General features: G+C 35.7%; 1 protein-coding gene and 1 long non-coding RNA gene across 2 annotated transcripts; one reads left to right on the top strand and one right to left on the bottom strand.

The window, feature by feature from the left end:
- Nucleotides 1–274: 274 nt before the first annotated feature.
- On the top strand, nt 275–1541 carry LOC114521134. The gene is made up of 3 exons (XR_003686776.1): nt 275–381; nt 488–646; nt 1287–1541. It is a non-coding gene; the product is annotated as an uncharacterized LOC114521134 (long non-coding RNA).
- A 1324-nt stretch (nt 1542–2865) lies between these two features.
- On the bottom strand, nt 2866–19209 carry LOC114521081 (26S proteasome non-ATPase regulatory subunit 13-like). The gene is made up of 16 exons (XM_028541487.1): nt 19048–19209; nt 18570–18648; nt 16706–16740; nt 16563–16618; nt 16414–16457; nt 8680–8766; nt 8124–8219; nt 7486–7561; nt 6743–6822; nt 6526–6604; nt 6152–6198; nt 5977–6039; nt 5814–5894; nt 4635–4680; nt 4035–4105; nt 2866–3206 (listed from the first exon to the last, which is right to left on the bottom strand). Exons 1-16 carry the CDS (start codon nt 19140–19142, stop codon nt 3111–3113), a joined length of 1131 nt encoding a protein of 376 aa, XP_028397288.1. The 5' UTR covers nt 19143–19209; the 3' UTR covers nt 2866–3110.
- Nucleotides 19210–19582: the final 373 nt, after the last annotated feature.

Raw genomic sequence — 19582 nt, forward strand, 5'->3', positions numbered from 1 at the left:
CATCTTTGGCCTGCGTTTCAGCTTTGATCAGTATTAAAAACTCTAAACATTATATAAGACATAGATTTAAGGGAATTTACAGATCGTTGTGGTTTACTGTGAATGAACGTGGGTTGTTTTTGAATATCTGCCATACAGACTTGTATATACAGGTCAGTGATCTAATACGTCATACGTTTTTAACCAATAAGAATGTCTCGAGGTGTGAAACCCACGCGCACGAAATACAAACCACTTTACATTTCCTTCTCTACTGTGACAACTGTGTTTCGAGTCTGTTACAAGTTTAAATTATGTTTATTGTGAAGGCGATTTTAAGATTTTTTTGGAGATGAACACACGAGAGCTTATGATGTTGTATAAAGAAGAAATTATAAGAGGGTAAGTTGTATTGCAGTGCTTTTCGAATCGTTTGTGTCAAACATTTGTATCAATTTCAATATGGCCAACGAGTGTAATCAATATGGTTGTCTCTATCTATTTGTAGCGAATAAATTGATGGTTCCGTTACAAACGATGCAAAGAAATTCAAGACTTCGAAGGTCCCGAATAGCTTGAAAGTGAAAAGTCTGCTTCATTCTAATAATTCAGAGACCACCGAAGCGCATGGCGACGCGAACAGATTCGACATCACAAGAGAGACTTGGTGAGTGTTACGTTTTATCATTCAAAATTTAATTGTTCTAGGTGCTTTTAGAAGGAGATTTACACGTATATCGGTGTATACATAAGGCTGTTTATGCCATAGTTTATGCTTGGTATAAAGAAAGCATATAATTCACTAGGTGTAATCTTGATGAATTGTTTTGTGTCTTAATTTATGTTTAATATTTTGTATTCCTTTTGGGGGTTAGTAACATTCCAAAGGACCAATTTTTGTCCTCACTATACTGCATTTGCTTTCTAAATGTTGTAAATATTAGATAGTTGATTTGACTTGAGTGTTCCAGAATGGTTTATGATTTTTTATAATACTATAGACTTGACTACTTATCCTGAAAGATAGCTATATATACATATTTAAATAAAACTTTCCCATTTTAAAGAAACTATAGGAAATGTGCCCAGACCCCAATTTTTCAAATTTCAACAGAAGGTTATAATTCATGTAATTATACCTGCCTATACCTGACAATACATCCTAAATTCTTTTACCAAAAATAAATCTTAACTCATAAATTGGGTATCATTTAGCATGTTCTATTAATTAACAGATGCTTGTGCACATCTTAAATTGGAAAATTCTAAATACCAGATCCTCTTATGCATTTATTTTATATTTTCAGGTGACCTTTGTTGATTATGAAGATCATGAATTAAGGCGATGATGTTATTGCAACAGTTGAGCAGGCACCATACACTCCAACAAACAAGAACAAGGGTGACCAACAAGACAAGAAAACACCACCAAGTGTCAAGTCGAGACGACATCAAGTCAATAAACTGTTTATAGAGTAAGACATTATTTTAAACTAAACTGCATGCTTCAAGATATTTATATAATTCATTACTGTGACTTCATGTTAATTCTTAATAGTATTGGAACTTAAGATATATTTATAAATTAATATTGTGTTTGTGTGTTTTCTAGCCCTGTTTATATGTTACTTTTAGGAAAGGTGTGCAACTTTTTACTTAAACAATTTGTGTGTTCTCCAGCACAGCTTTAGCTGTGTAATGAAACACACCAAGGTGTGTATGAAAACACACCTTCTTTGAAAACACACCTTAGAACGTGTTAAAATTTGGACAAGCCAAAAACACATCGGCTATCTGTAAAACAAGGAACGGGGAATCGGGGAAAGGAATGGGGAAAGGAACGGGGAACGGTAAAACCAGGAATGGGAAAAGCCGGAATCTGTAAAACCAGGAATGAGAAAAGCCGGAATCTGTAAAACCAGGAATGGGAAAAGCCGGAATCTGTAAAACCAGGAATGAATGTTATGTTTATGTTCTTTTGATTTTGATCATATTCACAACAGTAGAGCGTGTTTGTCCTACGGGGCGACTGGTGTTAATTAACAAACGGGAACAGACTGTAGCATTGTTGTTATCATACATATTTATCATAGACTATCTAAAATTATTATCATATCAACATTATTATGTTTGTTATTATATACATACTCAGTTTTATAATTTTATTCGCAACAGACGTTTGACAGACGTGCGCTTTAATTCTCTGTGTTGTATACGTTGTAAAGTATCGTATTTCATTCTGTCTGAAGATTTCTTTAAAATGAAGTCGAAATTTTGACTTTCAAGATTGCTTTATTTACATATTGAATTGTTCGTTTTATCTTTATATATAAGATATTGCGCGTAAAATGTAAAGTATAAACGAATCATTTTAATAGTGATAAGAGACTATGATAATAATATAGAAGGGGCTAGGTCCATTCCTGGTTTTACAGATTCCGGCTTTTCCCATTCCTGGTTTTACAGATTCCGGCTTTTTCCGGATTCTGGTTTTACCGTTCCCCGTTCCTTTCCCCATTCCTTTCCCCGATTCCCCGTTCCTTGTTTTACAGATAGCCAAAACACATCTTTTGGTGTGTTTTTTGACACACCTTTTAGTGTGTTCTACACACCTTTTGGTGTGCACAAAAACACACCTTGCTATGTGTTAACACACCTTTGAAGATGCTTTTTGCACACCTTATGGTGTGTTAAACACACCTTTAGGTGTGTTTCAAAACCCACCTTTAGGTGTGTTAAAATTTGGACAAAAAAGGTGTGTAAATTTAACACACCTTTTTTTAGTGTGCGGAGGTGGAATTCTTTTGCCTGGTATGGATTGTTTACTGGGGGTATGAAAGATCATTTTGAAGTACCGACGTTAAGTGTATCAATCTTGTGGCAACTAGTTCATAATAACTAGTTTAACACATGTTCTGAACCGATATTATAAATTACGATCAAAGAAATAATATGTCTATTATTTCTATGATTACGATCTATGGAAACAACAAGGCTATTATTGTGTATCGGAAAAATTATTCTGCATTGTTCATGGACCACAGATGTTCAGTAAAATTTAACTGATTACAAGTTTTTTAACAAACTGACAGGCAAAACAATACTATAAAAACGTTATTTACAATTGCAGATTATATTAGTAGTTCTGGGACTTGGTCTTCGACCATATAACTCGTATTCTTTGTTTTGTCACACCACTCTGAGAGACGATCTTTCATATTGGATATCTAAATGAAGAAAATGGCAGAAAAGGCATAACATATAGCAAACACCTTAATATTTACCCTTGCTGCTTAGGTTTCATAACACAGCGGAGAAAACCATACTAAACTTTAACTAACCAGCCTTATAGCACTAAACTATACTATACCAAACGTCCTTCCAGCCCTAACCCCTACTTTCCAAACCAAATAATCTACAACACCAAACATGAGTACAAGATGCCTAGCATGCATGCATTAATGGAAGATGCAGATTTCGGCCACATTTCCACAGACCTCATTTCCTTAAAACCACAAAACTCACTTTCCAAATTAAAGAGCTAGGAATTACATTATGGACTATAATTATACCCCATCCTTGCCAGTAAACACATTTTACATTGCATATATACACAAGTCAGTAGCAGTATTATTTTTGGCACTTTACTCGATGCATGTAAATTCTAGGATTTAAAGGGTCTTAATTTTGAGCATTAGTTTACTACCCTATACACATTAACAACGCTTGCTCTTGCCAGCTACCTCTGTAGCTCAGTGGCAAGAGCATTGCACCGGCATCGCCACTCGACTAGCGGTATATACAACTTTCTTACTATTATCTGTATCATCACATTGATGATTTTATCACGGTATAGTTTCAACAAAGTTGAAAGATATAGATGACATCTAAAGCTATTGCGATTAGACGTGATTTGATGAGTGAATTGATCAGTAATAAAAAAATTAAATTAAATTTGCAGATGTCCACCACTCATTTACATGCATGTCGCTACTAGTATACTACACTTCCCGGACGCGAATCTATGCATATATCTGTACCATAGTGAGTCATACCTGTTTTCTGTCTAAAACCCGCGGTTGAACCCAAGATATCTTAACAATCTTGTTCACTTCGTTTATTGAGCCTGCCAAGGAATTAATTGCAATCAGAAAGGCATATAACATACACTTTAATTGAAGACACCCACATTTAATATTAGGGTGATTTAGCACGAGGACGTGAACGTCAAAGACGACGTGAAAATGGCGAATAAATGGCGTGATGCGCCCAAATATGGACATGCCACGCCATTTACTCGCCATTTTCACGTCGTCTTTGACGTTCACGTCCTCATGCTAAATCACCCTAATAACACTAGGGTCAGGTTGTTCGAAAGATGGATAAAGTCATCCACAAATTATACTTAAATCTATTAAATTTATAATCGTTAAAAGGTATTTTAACTTCAAAATTGTAAATTTCAATATTGGTAATGCCAAGTGGTGAGGATTTTTTTAAATGTTTGAAATCACTATCCAGTGGATGACTTTATCCAGCTTTCGAACAACCGGCTCCAGTACACGAAACGTCTTTCACACAGAATATATGTGGAGTCTGATCTTAATTTGGTTTAATTAAGGAAGATCTATAATACCCCCTAAATAAATTGATACCTTTTATTAATCCTATCGAAAGGGCTTTCATGACAAGTAGTTCCACCTTTACAAAGACACAAAAACAGCATTGGTCGTTAGTCCCCGAATCGTGGGATGAATTATTAGCGTGTGAACCCGCTTGCCTATGGAACTGAGAAATGTGATTGTATATATACGAATACTGTCTTGTATCTACTATAAAACGTAATCAATGTATGCCTAAGTTACAAAATGACGAATGTAGGAATTTCTGGACTATATAGAAAAATTGATTTCACTCTTGTTTAGTTCGCAGTGCGATGGTACGAACATGCATCCTTCAAAACAGGACAACGATATAAATCTCGCTGGATAGCGTCACCCATGCACCGCCACCGGTGTTTTAATCGCTCTGATATTACCCGTTTTTCGGTATAACCTTGGATAAAACTTTAGTATTTCTAATTAGCGGATTCTCTGTAGTAATTGTTACCTCCAAACCTGTAGTTTTACTGCTTTTCAAACATTTTTATACGACGGTTGAAAAATCACAATCCGTGATGTATTGCGCTGTCCAGCTTTCCTACAACCGGGCCTTGAAAGCTACTGTTTATAATTTTTTCGCCCATACTCCGACTAATATTTATAATACATTAAGGGCTCAAAATAACGGCCGAGAGTTCTCCGATCAAAGTAACCGTTCAACTTCATTTTAACTCGGTCAAACTTGGTATTAAGCCGGGGCTACAAGAGCGATTTTCATCGACGATTTTGTCTTTCTATAGGCATAGCGTATGTTATTGTGTGAATTACGTACGCAGTGTATAAGCGGGGCGAAGTAAAGTAACCTACTCTGTTAAATTTACTTAATAGCATACACCAAGAGAAGAAAATAGCCGTCAAAAATCGCCAGTGTAGCCGGGGCTTTAGACTGATCACAAAATCACACAATTTTCAAAAATCAACACGAAAAAATTAAGAACCAAGCTACGCAGATTCTCCTGTGTGTAGTATTATAAGGCTTTTCAAGAAATCTATGTTTGGTAACGTTGATGAAATCAGCATTAAATATAGGTGTTGAGCTGATAAATGAAGGCCAAGAGAATTATGTCAAATGGTCAAAATGACCGGCATGGTAAAAAATTAACCGGTCAACAAGCATTGGCTGGTCATTGCCTGTTGACCGGCCGTTATTTCGAGACCCTGAATACAGTCTACCTCGTTTACTGGTATCCTCGCATCGGTAGCTATTTCTTTAAAGGATAATGATCGGTCGTTTGGTGGGCGATTGAATGCCATCTAAAATAAAAACGAGATCTTTATTAGATCAAAATCGCACAATATTCTATAAGCCACCCTCGTGCACGTTTGTACATTTTACCTCCATTAGGCAGAGTAACGTGATCTTCTGACGCAGTAATAATTCGTGGCTTGCTAAATCAGGCTAGAATAACAAATGAGAAAATTGATTGGAAGTGTTTGGAATTGTTTAACGGGGCATTTCCATTTGGTCATCTACGTTACTAGGGTATCACGCGGAGTATCAACTTTCTTACTTGTTTTGTCCAAGTGGATTTCATTGCCTCAAATCTGGGAATATCACCTAAAAACATTTTGTTATAATGAACTACTTATAGTGTTTCGGACTTCTTGCACACATTTTAGCTTTCTTGACATTTTATATGTGCAGCTTTACTTCCTTGATAGCGCTATTAATTGTGATTTTTTGAAATCACAATTTGGGAAATCTCTTTGACATACATGTATACGCTCCAAATCATTGTAGGTTTTACTGTTTTTCAAACATTACAGTACATGAATAATAATTATTTGCGAGGCCTTCGTCTAACGTTTATTACCCATTAGTGCACGTATAAAATGTTTCGTTGCATTGATGTGACACATAAAAGTATCACAAATAAACACATACCACTGTTAAAAGCATAAAGCAAGTCCACTACCCACTGGTGGTCCGTTTTTGTTATTGAATCCAATACTGGATGTGCAAGCTGAAAGAATAAAAGAATGAAGATGCAATATAAAACATATATATAATTCATATATATTAACATATCGAAAAAAACATCAACACAAATCAATGGTATGGACGCATTTCATTCTTAAACACGATTCGCTAGTAATCGTACCAGTTCTCCAAAATTATAAATATCACTTCCAAGCAACGCAGCCAAGGCTAAGTTGAAGGCTCTATCTTGTTGTTCTTTCGCTAAATTAAAAAATAGAATGAATACAGCTATTACATTCCACACTCGGGTCTTATTCAAGTTATTTCTTTGTATAGGATGGTCGACATCACGAACTCGTGATGTGAGGTGGAAGCCACTTTACCTGTACAGACATTTTGTACATATTTTTATACAATTTTTGCCTCCAACATTTTGCCTCCAAGTATGGTGAAAATATGCATGTGTTATATAGTCTATACGCCCCGTAATAAATATATTTTATATTTCTGCGTAGTTTTGCACTGGCTGTTATATCTAAATTGCAGGTGTAGTAGAGTATAAAACCATAAACGTAGAGCAATTAAATTGTTCAAACTTATTTTGGGTAAAAAAGTTCAATCAACTTGCTGTATGCCCACATAACAAAATTGATAGACTAAAATTTCATTTCAACGATCAAACATCGACATCAGATTGTCAAATAGTGTATCGGCTCGAACTATAGATCATCTCACAGAACGACATAATTTTATACTTACGTTCAGGGCCGGTTGTATAAAACTCTTTAACTATATTTTGCATAGTTAAATCCTATATAGTTAACTCAGAAATACACGACTCTGATTGGCCAATTCTGTTCTTAGCTACAGTTAAAAGTTAACTAGTCTTTTATACAACTGGCCGCAGGAGGTAAAAGAACATACCTGGCAAATCAGCAACATCAATACAGCCCAGGAATCTGAGAGCATTTCTGTAATAATCATTGAATGAACCAGCGGCCTATAATTGACGATATGCAATATAGATTCAATGATATTAAATATTCATAAAACATAATTTTAATTTGATACACAGATGGATTCTGGGACCGGTTGTTCAAAAAAAAAAAAAAAAATCCGGATTTTAGCTTAACCTTGGGTTAAAGCAAATTTTTACATTGATTCTTTAATCGCTTGTTTACAAAGTCGAATATCTTTTCTATAACTATTTTCTATACCGATAGGCAATTGACGTCACATTTTGTAAATTTTTAAAACGAACAGTGGTTCAGAAGCGCACAAAACACAGGATTAAAATTAATCCAGGAGTTAGCGCTAACCTATCTTTGAACAACTGGCCCCAGTTGATATTTAGTTCGCAACAAACATCAGTAGACCAAGCAAGTCGCTCGTGGTGGGAAATATTGCGAGGAAACCAAGGGATTCTGCTCTATTATTTGCTTTCAATGCAGTAATTCGAGTGTACGAGATCATAAAATATTACCACGGATCATTCATTACAACTATCGTGTATACTGTAACCATACCCTAGAGAAGTATAACTGAGCAATAATGTATATTACCTTATCATATCCAGAAGACAGATCATAAAATCTAGCGTGAACTGTAGTAATACCCTGGATATTTTCAAGAAGTGTGTTTACTTCTTCTATTATTTCCTGAAAAACGCAACAAATACTGTACACTACAAATACAGACTGTATAACGACGAGTATTTACTAGGGACTGGAAAAAACAAACTATACATGCATGGGGATATTAAGGATTATAATGTACAGAACAGTTCATTTTTCTTTCTTTTGGTTCCTTCGCTCTTAGTTTCAGAAGGCTTTAAATCGACTATTTGAATTATTTTGTGTGGTGCTTAGGCAGTGGGATTTATGAAGGTGATTCTAAACTATAACCCTTTAAAACTCAATATAAAACGTAAATATCTTGTCACTGTTTGCTATATATCTTTTGCAGGTAATAGCGTATGGCCGAAGATTTAATCCTGCTAATGCCAATGCTATGCAAAGCTTAATTTACTATAATTATTGATTATTTTACAATTTTATTGTCTTCGAAGTCAATGAACACCAAATCAGGGCAAAGTAATTTGCGATGAAAACAACTCACTTTTGTCTCTTTTAATTTTTTTTCTGATAGCTTTAGATTTCCAATTGCAGTGAGACATAATACTTGAGCATCATGGCTTGCTTTCACCTTCATATAAAAAAGTAAAAGTGTTCTTTTTGGTTTTTCCAATCCCCGAACGAAATTCGAAAAACTAAAAAGGGATAAAACGCTCAAATCGGGAGAAAACGCTGAAATGGGAATAACACGTTGCAATGGTGGATAAAACGATGAAACGGTGGATAAAACGATGAAATAGGGGATAAAACGATGAAATGATGGATAAAACGATGAAATAGGAAATAAAATGCTTAATGGAGAAGAAAAGTTGAAATTTAGACAAAACTCTAAAATACCGAAAGCAAAAATACGTCGAAATGGGGGGGAAATATGGGAAATGCCAACCGTAGATACTCGTAGCGGTACATAAGATAGTATGACGAAACTGCATTGATCGGGCTGCTTATGCTTGTACATGCTTAATTGTAAACGTGTGACATAGTTAGTTTTAACTTTTACGTACTGTACATTAATGAAAATATAGCACTTATATTGAAAAAAAAATTGAAAAAAAAAAGTTTTACTCGTAAGTCGGCCATTTTTTTTTTCAATCATTATTCCGCCCTCAAAAACGTTTAAGCCCAACTCACCCGCGAACAAGTTCGATCTAGGCGATTGACTCTACTGCACTTTCCAAATAAATGACGTCACATAAGAGCCATTACCCACGATTCCTAGCCTTAGCGCGCATGCAATAAAAACACTGTGATGTCATAATTATGTTTGTCATAATTCATTGACTGAGCTTGACTACGCACGTTCGTTACGTTTTCTGAGCAAATTCAAAATTTTCGAAGTTTATTTGAAATGGCAAGTAATCAAACAAGAATGACTGAAGCTGACATTGAGGGTGCCTCAAGATTTCATGAAGAAACTGAGGAAGATATAGTTCAAGAGTTGGTAAAATTCAATATCTATGGCGAAGCAAAATCTTTGGATGAAATCGTCGAAGCGGCCAAGAAAACTGCTGCAGACACAAGAGGCAGTCTGGAAGAATCGAGAGGTTCATTCGTAAAGAAACAGAACAAAGGTACAACAAAGCATCTAAAGATTTCTTAAAAATCTTTTGCAAAGATTGTATGAATGTTTTTTTTCAACGCGCAAGATAAAAAAATTTTCTCGTTCCTATGCAAAAATCTCATTATTTACCTCATTTGCGCGTGCGACTTTAAAAGTCTTTTTTTTATTTACATTTATGTTTAGATCAGCAACATCTTGAAGCAAGATTGTCAACATCAAGTGAAATTCCGGTTGCCAATATGGAAGATAATATCGAGATCGAAGGTTTTCCTAACAATAAGGAAGCAAGCATTAAAGTGAATGAGTTCTCACAAAATCTCTTTGGTGAATTGGATGAAAATGACTGCAAAGATATTAAGATTGAGGAAAATAATTCAAACACAATTCTTGGAGAAAGCATCGACCTTTTAAGGGAAACATCATTGGTCGTCGGCGTTCAAGAAGAACCTCGCAAAGACGAAGGAGAAGCTGTTCTCGTGTCTGGAGAAATGCCGAAACCAAATGATGTAAACACAGAGCAGACGGCCTTGACACTGGTTGGAGATAACGCTGACCAAGATAACGCTGATGTTCTCTCAACGTTAGAACTCAATCAACAGAAAGACCGTTCTTCTGGTGCTAAAGGTAAGCGCAAACTTTAAATCACAACATGTCGAATTACAAACAATTCTAAATTTAGTTTATTACAGGAGCTATCACAACTCTTGAAGTTCCTCTCACTTCTTCCAACGAAAGTCACGATGAAGAGACTCTGTCTGCCCATGTGTCTGCAACATGCGGTAAGTGTGTAGCTAGTTACAAACAAGTCAGCATGATCAGTAATAATTGATTAGTTTTCCTTCAATTCGTTTATATTGGCACAAACAGAACAGTTGTTGTACTCCTCTCTATTTTGAATATTCATATCATGCATGTGAATATTTAAGTCAACCACTATACTTTTACTGAGTTTCTACATCCGACACAAGGAAAGTCAATGTCCTTAAATTATGACAGATTGAAGAAACGTAACCAAAATATATATACTTATTTCTGATGACGCTGACGCCAAGGCGACTGTGAAAATTCCAATCCTGGCAGGTTTTTTTCGACTAACGTTTCATTCTGACAGAAACAAAATGCTCGATATTCTCCCCAACTTTAAATGAATGATATGTCCAAATTGCGGACTTCCGATAGTTGAACTATATCTGATGACCATATACTAAATTGTGTCTTAACAGAAGCGGAAACCCAACTAATTGTTGGTGATTCAAACGCAGACAACTTTTCAGTCACGTTGGATGATGACAAAACAAACACAACTGTTGAGGTTCCTTGTTCCTGTGCGAACAAAACTGACCATGACGAAACTCAAATTGTTGTTTCAGGTAAGTTCAAACAAGTTGTTGATGGTGTAAATATACAAAGTTCTTTATGACGGAACGATTTTAGTCAATTCTTTCACAAACCTCATCGTGTCTTTGTGTCTGTTGTAGGAGATGAGAACAACAAGACAACTGAGGCTGGCCAGCTCCTTATCGCAGACGCTATGGTGTGCGCATCTATGGTGGACACTGAGGAAAGAACAGTGGAAAGAACAGTGGAAGATGTCACTGTTCAAATTGAAGGTGAACGATGTGCGACAGACGTACTCGATAAAGATGAGGCAAGGAAAATTCCGCCTGATGTTGAAGCCGAGAATGACATTCAGTGTCATCCCAATTGTTTCGACAGACAAAGCATCAACGGTGTTCCTCCATCCGGATTCGAGACAAACTCCGCTCAGGTGTCGAGAGTGACCGGGTCTCCACCTGAGTGTGAACTGTCTCGTTCCGGATGCGGGAATATTGAAGATGCGATGTCTTCGGAGCATGTTGGCCATCATCCGACAACGACATTTTCCATCGAACAGAATCCATCATCGACTTCCACGAACGAAAAAAGTGAAGATGTCGTCATTGTCGAAAGCTCGCCGGGTAACGAAGTTGTTAAAAATAGTGAAATTATCGCTTCTCCTCATACATCTTCGCAACATCAGCACGAAATTAGCGGTAAGTGGGTATTTTTTTAACTGAATGATAGATCCAGTAGTATTAGACCTAATTCTTTGCATCTAACATTCGAATGATCATTTCGAAAAATGTCCGGGTCTTACCTTTTCTAAAGTCTACTAAAGTTTAGTAAGAGTTTACGCTTGAACTAAGTAAACTTTTAAAAACTCCAACTATGCACTTTTAAGTAGTTCAGTTCAAAATTTCTATGGACGTTTTTCTAGTTTTCCTTGATAACGAGTGTAAAAAGCCTCAAACAATTCTCGACCGAAATTAGTTATCGACTCATTGTTTCCTTTTGTTTATTAGACAACGACATAGCAGTGACTGAGAGCGGCGGCCTGTCAACTTCCAAGACTGAAGATGGAAACGGGAAAAATACATGTAAGAAAAAGAAGGGGAACAACAAAAAGAAGTCAAAAGCCAACAAGAAGAAGCAAGACGAGACTGGAGCTAAAAGAAGGAAATCAAAGAAATTTCATCAACGACTTTTTTCTTTTTTCTGCTGTTGTTTTAAAAGCAAAGATATAGACGATACAAATATTGAAACCGGCGAAAATTCTGTTGAAGAAGACATTGCCGAAAATTCTGTTGAAAACATTGCCGAAAATTCGTTTGTGACAATCGATTTGAACGAATGAAAGTTTTTAATGAATAGAAGAATAATTAGACTAGAAATAATTTAAAGAATTATATATAAATTTATAGAATATTTTTGTACATGAAATAAGACGTTTTAACAGGCTTGTTTGTAACGCGTTATTAAAGATTTTTAAATGAACAGTTTTTTCTCAATTGCAATGAACAATAAAATATTTGTTATGGATAGGAGCCAAATTAACCCGCAAAAACCTACACTGCAATTTTTTATTTTATCCACGGATACAAGCCGAAATTGGGATGAAACCCCGAATTTGGGATAAAACTCTAAGATCCCGAAAGAAAAAAAACACGTTGAAATGGGGTTAAAATAAGAATAAAATTCCTCGGAAACGCCAAACGGAGATACTTCTTCTCATAAGATAATACAGTATAAATTATGTTTTATATTGGAAAATAATTGGAAAAACAAAGCCTATTCGATTATAACCCAAAGACGGGCAAATTTGATTCCAATTCGTCCGTCCTCAAAAACGCTTAAGCCCGACACACCCGCGAATAGGTTCGATCTAGGTGATTGACTCTACTGCACTTTCCAATTAAATTATGTCACATAAGAGCCATTACCCACAATTCCTAGCTTGACGCGCATGCAATAAAAACGCCGTGATGTCATAATTATGTTTGTCATAATTCATTGACTGAGCTTGACTACGCACGTTCGTTACGTTTTCTGAGCAAATTCAAAATTTTCGAGGTTTATTTGAAATGGCAAGTAATCAAACAAGCATGACTGAAGTTGATATTGAGGGTGCCTCAAGATTTCATGAAGAAACTGAGGAAGATATAGTTCAAGAGTTGATAAAATTCAATATCTATGGCGACGCAAAATCTTTGGATGAAATCGTCGAAGCGGCCAAGAAAACTGCTGCAGACACAAGAGCCCATCTGGAAGAATTGGAAAGTTCTTTCGTAAAGAAACAGAATAAAGGTACAACAAAGCATTTAAAAATTTCTTGAAAATCGTTTGCAAAAATTGTACGAATCGTTTTTTTATTGCACAAGATAAAACTATTTTTCTCGTTCCTATGCAACAAACTCGCTAATTAACTCAATTGCGCGTGCGACTTTAAAAGACTTTTTTTATTTACGTTTCTGATTAGATCAACAACATCTTGAAGCAACATTGTCAACATCAAGTGAAATTCCGGTTGCCAATATGGAAGATAATATCGAGATCGAAGGTTTTCCTAACAATAAGGAAGCAAGCATTAAAGTGAATGAATTTTCAGAAAATCTCTTTTGTGAATTGGAGCAAAATGACTGCAAAGATATTAAGATTGAGGAAAATAATTCAAACACAATTCTTGGAGAAAGCATCGCTCTTTTAAAGGAAACATCATTGGTCGTCGGCGTTGAAGAAGAACCTCACAAAGACGAAGGAGAAGCTGTTCTCGTGTCTGGAGAAATGCCGAAACCAAATGACGTAAACACAGAGCAGACGGCCTTGACACTGGTTGGCGATAACGCTGACCAAGAAAATGCTGATGTTCTCTCAACGTTAGAACTCAATCAACAGAAAGACCGTGGTGTTCAAGGTAAGCGCAAACTTTGAATCACAACATGTCGAATTACAGACAAATCTAAATTCAGTTTATTACAGGAGCTATCACAAATGTTGAAGTTCCTCTCACTTCTTCCAACGAAAGTCATCATGAAGAAACTCTGACTGTACATGTGTCTGCAACATGCGGTAAGTCTGTAGCACTGAGCTATATAATTCCGTCTGTAGCTAGCTACAAACAAGTCAGCATGATCAGTAATAATTGATTAGTTTTCCTTCAATTCGTTTATATTGGCACAAACAGAACAGTTGTTGTACTTCTCTCTATTTTGAATAATCATATCATGCATGTGAATATTTAAGTCAACCACTATACTTTTACTGAGTTCTACATCCGACACAAGGATAGTCACTGTCCTTAAATTATGACAGATTGAAGAAACGTAACCAAAATATTCACTTATTTCTGATGGCGTTGACGCCAAGGCGAGTGTGAAAATTCCAATCCTGGCAGGTTTTTTTCGACTACGGTTTTTCCTCACAGAAACAAAATGCTCGATATTTTTCCCAACTTTAAATTAATGACATGTCCAAATAGCGGACTTCCGAGATTTTTTCCGACATATATTTTTAGCCCGTTGTTGAACTACATATGATGACAACATACTAAATTGTGTCTTAACAGAAGCCGGGACCCAACTAATTGTTGGTGATTCAAACACAGACAACTTTCCTGTGACGTTGGATGATGACAAAACAAACACAACTGTTGAGGTTTCTTACTCCTGTCCCAACGAAACTGACCATGAAGAAACTCAAATTGTTCTTGTTTCTGGTAAGTTCAAACAAGTTGTTGATTATGTAAATCATGACGTAACGATTTTAAATATAGTCACTTTCTCTCGCAAACCTCATGGTGTTTTTTTGTCCGTTGTAAAAGATGAGAACAACAAGTCAACTGAGGCTGGCCAGGTCTTGATCGCGGATGCTATGGTGTGCGCATCTATGGTGGACACTGAGGAAAGAACAGTGGAAAGAACAGTGGAAGATGTCACTGTTCAACTTGAAGGTGAACAATGTGCGACAGACGTCCTCAATAAAGATGACGCAAAGAAAATCCTGCCCGATGTTGAAGCCGAGAATGACATCCAGTGTCACCCCAATTGTTCCGACAGACAAAGCATCAACGGTGTTCCTCCATCTGGATCTGAGACAAACTCCGCTCAGGTGTCGAGCGTGACCGGGTCTCCACCTGAGTGTGAACTGCCTCGTTCCGGATGCGAGAATATCGAAGATACGATGTCTTTGGAACATGTTGGCCATCATCCGACAACGACATTTTCCACCGAACAGAATCCATCATCGACTTCCACGAAAGAAAAAAGTAAAGATATCGTCATTGTCGAAAACGCGCCGGGTAACGAAGTTGTTGAAAATAGTAAAATTATCGCTTCTCCTCATTCATCTTCACAACATCAGCACGAAATTAACGGTAAGTGGGTATATGATAGATCCAGTAGTATTAGACCCAATTCTTTGCATCTAAAGATTCGAATGATCATTTCGAAAGAGGTCCGGGTCTTACCTTATCTAAAGTCTACTAAAGTTTAGTAAGAGTTTACGCTTGAACTGAGTGAACTTTTAAAAACTCCAACCCTGCACTTTTAAGTAGATCAGTTTGTTTTTATCGACTCATTGTTTACTTTTGTTTATCAGACAACGACATAGCAGTGACTGAGAGCGGCGGCCTGTCAACTTCCAAGACTGAAGATGGAAACGGGAAAAATACATGTAAGAAAAAGAAGGGGAACAACAAAAAGAAGTCAAAAGCCAACAAAAAGAAGAAGCAAGACGAGACTGGAGCTAAAAGAACGAAATCAAAGAAATTTCATCAACGACTTCTTTCTTTTTTCTGTTGTTGCTTTAAAAGCAAAGATATAGACGATACAAATCTTGAAACCGGCGAAAATTCTGTTGAAGACATTGCCGAAAAATCGTTTGTGACTATCGATTTGAATGAATGAACGTTTTTAATGAATAGAAGAATAAGTAGACTAGAAATAATTTAAAGCATTATATATAACTTTAGAGAATATTTTTGTACAAAGTCATGAAATAAGCCGTTTTAACAGGCTTGTTTGTAACGCGTTATTAAAGGTTTTTAAATCAACAGAGTTTCCTCAATTTCCTCAATCCATGGATGCAAACACATTTTTCGATCATTAGAAATAGCAATTTTGTTGATTTCAGGCCAGGTTTTGAGACTGGAAATTAAGTTTTGCAAAGTCTTTCAAATTTTGGACAAAAATGGATAAATTGTTGCAAATATTAACAACGATGTTTGGCGGGATAGTTTAAAATTTCAAGTGCACCCTAATATAACGCCAAAGTCGATACATACAAATAAGGATTTGGGCAAACACCATTTACAGGTTTTTATAATATATTATAAGTTTATACCTTCTCTTTCTGTTGGTTAAGAAATTCAATTGCTCTTTCAGGATCTTCATAATAATAAAAAAGATGTAAATCGTTCAGAGACAGATGCAACTAGTTGTGAATAAATATCTAAAATAATTTAGGTACATGTAAAATTATACATTGATTACCTTGAATTTCTCTTATGATTGACATTATAATTTCCATTAATGATAAAGGATTGATTCTGTTTGAAAATAAAAAGACCTACTTTAAAAAATAACCTGAAAATTGTACCTTGCCTAAGTTCAAAACAGAAGATTAAAAAACTTACTTGTTTTCAAAGTCAGATAGAAAATTCTCATAGAGCTAAAAGGTAAAAAAAGATTATTACTACAGTGATCACATGACCCTTGATTATATGACCCTTCATCACTGCTCAATGCATTAGTAAGTGAAGACAAGTACAATACCGCAGTTTTCTTAGAAGAAAAAATTATAACAATATTGGGCAATTGTGTATAGTTGGTGTCTATATACATTTTCATAATTTAATATTGTACAGAAAATCTGGAAAAATCAACACGAAACTTTGTGCCTACAAATGTAGTAATTTTCATTTAACAACACAATAGAACCTCCATTCAGCATGTCACTTTTTGGTCAGTTTTGTGCCTTCTTTGCAAAAAATGTTTGTTATTAGTTAGAACAGCCAATAGACCTTTCCCCTTTTAGCTTTTCAAGCAAACAATGAGTGATGGTAGTTGATTATTAAGGCCAATTTGAGTTGTGTTTTCGCCATGTTCAGGAGTGATTTAGCTTAACAAAGAAGCAAAAAGAATGGGCAAAGTTTTCTTACAAGTTACAAACAAAATTGCTTCTAAACAAAGAGATATCGCAACTCAAAGTTGCTTAATAATCAACTACCATCCCGCATTGCACGCTTGAAAGCTAAAGGGGGAAATGTCAATTGATAATCATCAGGGGCGGATCTAGGGGTAGTCAGACTAGTCACACGACTAGGGTAAAAATTGCACAGATAAAATAATTCAGAGAACTTCCAAGTACTCCAGTTTTAATATCCCATACAGAAGTCCGCATATTAATTTCAAATGCTCTCCAGAAAGTCCAGTTATATATCTCATGCATCGCTTGATCCAGCATGCAGATTAGTAAAAAAAGCGGATGACTGCGTGAATTTTGACTAACCTGGGGCAGATTCAAGCCATTTGATTGGTCAATTCGCATTTTGACTAAAGTTTGCAGGGGTTGACTAAATTGCGTAATATTCTTGCGTTCTGATTGGCTGTCTAAAGAAAACGTCTGGCTTCTGATTGGCTTGATGCATTTGACTAGTTTGCTGCTTGGGGTAATCTATCAACTTCAGTCAATAGAAATAATAATAACATTTTAGTTAGCAAAGTTTTAAATTCCCAGAAATTTTTATTGAATACGATCGCTCATGTGAATTGATAATGCCAGTCTGCGAGTACGAGACAGTCAGGTCTGCGATTCGATTCGCAAAAGGCAGATCTTTCGAAAGAAATTCACAGGGTAAGTGCAAAATCAGTCGAAGAGCTTCTTGCCGCTAATTACAACACAAACAACATGCTGCAGAGAAATTTTCCTTCTTCGTAAGAAGTGTACAGCATTAAGGTAAATAATTCTGCTGATTTTCATACAAGCAATATATTACAATAATAATAAATTCAATATGTTTTGTAGCACTATAAATGTATGAGCCAGGTTTGTTATTGTATTTGCATACATTAGCAGTTCCCGGTCAGACCAAAAGGTCATTTAGAGCTGATTATAATTTCATATCATGTAATATTTACATCAACCAAAGCTTTCCTGTCAGCATTTTTATCTAAGAAACCAGTTTAGCACACAGATTTACAAATTTCTTTGCTGAAACATGAAAGTCGGAGTTTAAAGCTTATAAAAGCATAGTTTGTCGTACAGTGTGGTGTAATATGATCTGTAATATGTATCATGATTAATTTTGTTTTAAAAATAAAATGCGCACCCCCTCCTCCCCACGAATCGTTCCAAAAAAATAATCGGGAGAAATGTAACTGCGGTAGTCGGACCGAAAATTTTTGACTAGGGTTAGAAAATTCCTAGTTCCGCCCCTGTTAATCATCATCAAGAAGGTGCAAAATAAATGCTATATACTATGTATATATTTGACTTACATCAAGTAATCCACCATTTGAAAGGAAATAATCATTTTTGACAAATTCCATAAGTTTAAGTGTTAACTGATGCCACAATCTAAAACAGATATTAAGTAAAAAATAATTATATAGATGGACTTAAAGATCAGCATGTGAAATGCTCTGGGCTGAGAAAAATAGGTGGAAGTATTGGTAGTAAATTAATATGAAAACTATTATTTTAAGACAAACTATTATGTCACAGAAAATATTGACTTAGTACATCCTGTAAGATAACAAATAAGCTAGAATTAACCCATTACAGTAATAGGGACCAATTGATTCACAAATTCCAATAAAATGACAATAAGTCTTAAAACAATCAGCTTACAAAACTCTTATCACTGATTGGCCGTCAAATTTCAACACCAATCGATATCGAAGATCCTTAAATTCCTGATTTAGTGATTAATCACATCACACATGTCCCGTATTAAATACGGGTCGTTTGACGAACCTTTTATCATACAACTCCGCCATGAATGCCCATTCTCCACTGAGCGGTTCATTCTCACTCCGTCTCTCAGTCAAATATTCCTTCACGTCCTTCATTTCTATTCAAGTCCTCTTTCACAAATTCTTCCTTTTCAGAACTTTTTTTCAAGAATCAAGATGGCGGCCAAATACGAGCCCGCCTACCTACACGCCAGCAGGTATCTGCAGTAGTGCCATTCCTTCGAGGTGTTTCCGCATTTCCCGCCATTTTTAAAAAAAACAAAAAAAGACCCTCATCATTCAGAGGAATTTGCATTTATTAATAATCAACTTTTTTGCCTTTCAATTTGATTGTTTTTAGTATATTTTAGAAGGTAAGGTGTCTGTATAATATACTATTCACAGGCAGGAAATGTTTAATGTTTCATTTATCATTCAAAAGTATAAGAAAAGTAGAAAACTCTGTAGGCCTCTGTACTGTAGCGTAGGAAATGCAGACATTGCTGCTATGGTCTTTTCGACTTTTGTGATAATAATGTATCATCTGTGTATTTAGA

Source organism: Dendronephthya gigantea, unplaced genomic scaffold (assembly GCF_004324835.1).
Source record: "Dendronephthya gigantea isolate DGI-Jeju-01 unplaced genomic scaffold, DenGig_1.0 000019F, whole genome shotgun sequence".
In the NCBI taxonomy this organism is placed as follows: domain Eukaryota; kingdom Metazoa; phylum Cnidaria; class Anthozoa; order Malacalcyonacea; family Nephtheidae; genus Dendronephthya; species Dendronephthya gigantea.

Bases quoted from the DNA above. Each gene is read 5' to 3' on its own strand.
- LOC114521081 (XM_028541487.1), bottom strand. From the start codon at position 19,142: ATGAAGGACGTGAAGGAATATTTGACTGAGAGACGGAGTGAGAATGAA. The intron at 16,458-16,562 runs GTAATCAATGTA...ATTATTATGAAG, and splicing joins AATCATAAGAGAAATTCAAG to ATCCTGAAAGAGCAATTGAA. The intron at 5,895-5,976 runs GTAAAATGTACA...TTTTTATTTTAG, and splicing joins CGTTACTCTGCCTAATGGAG to ATGGCATTCAATCGCCCACC.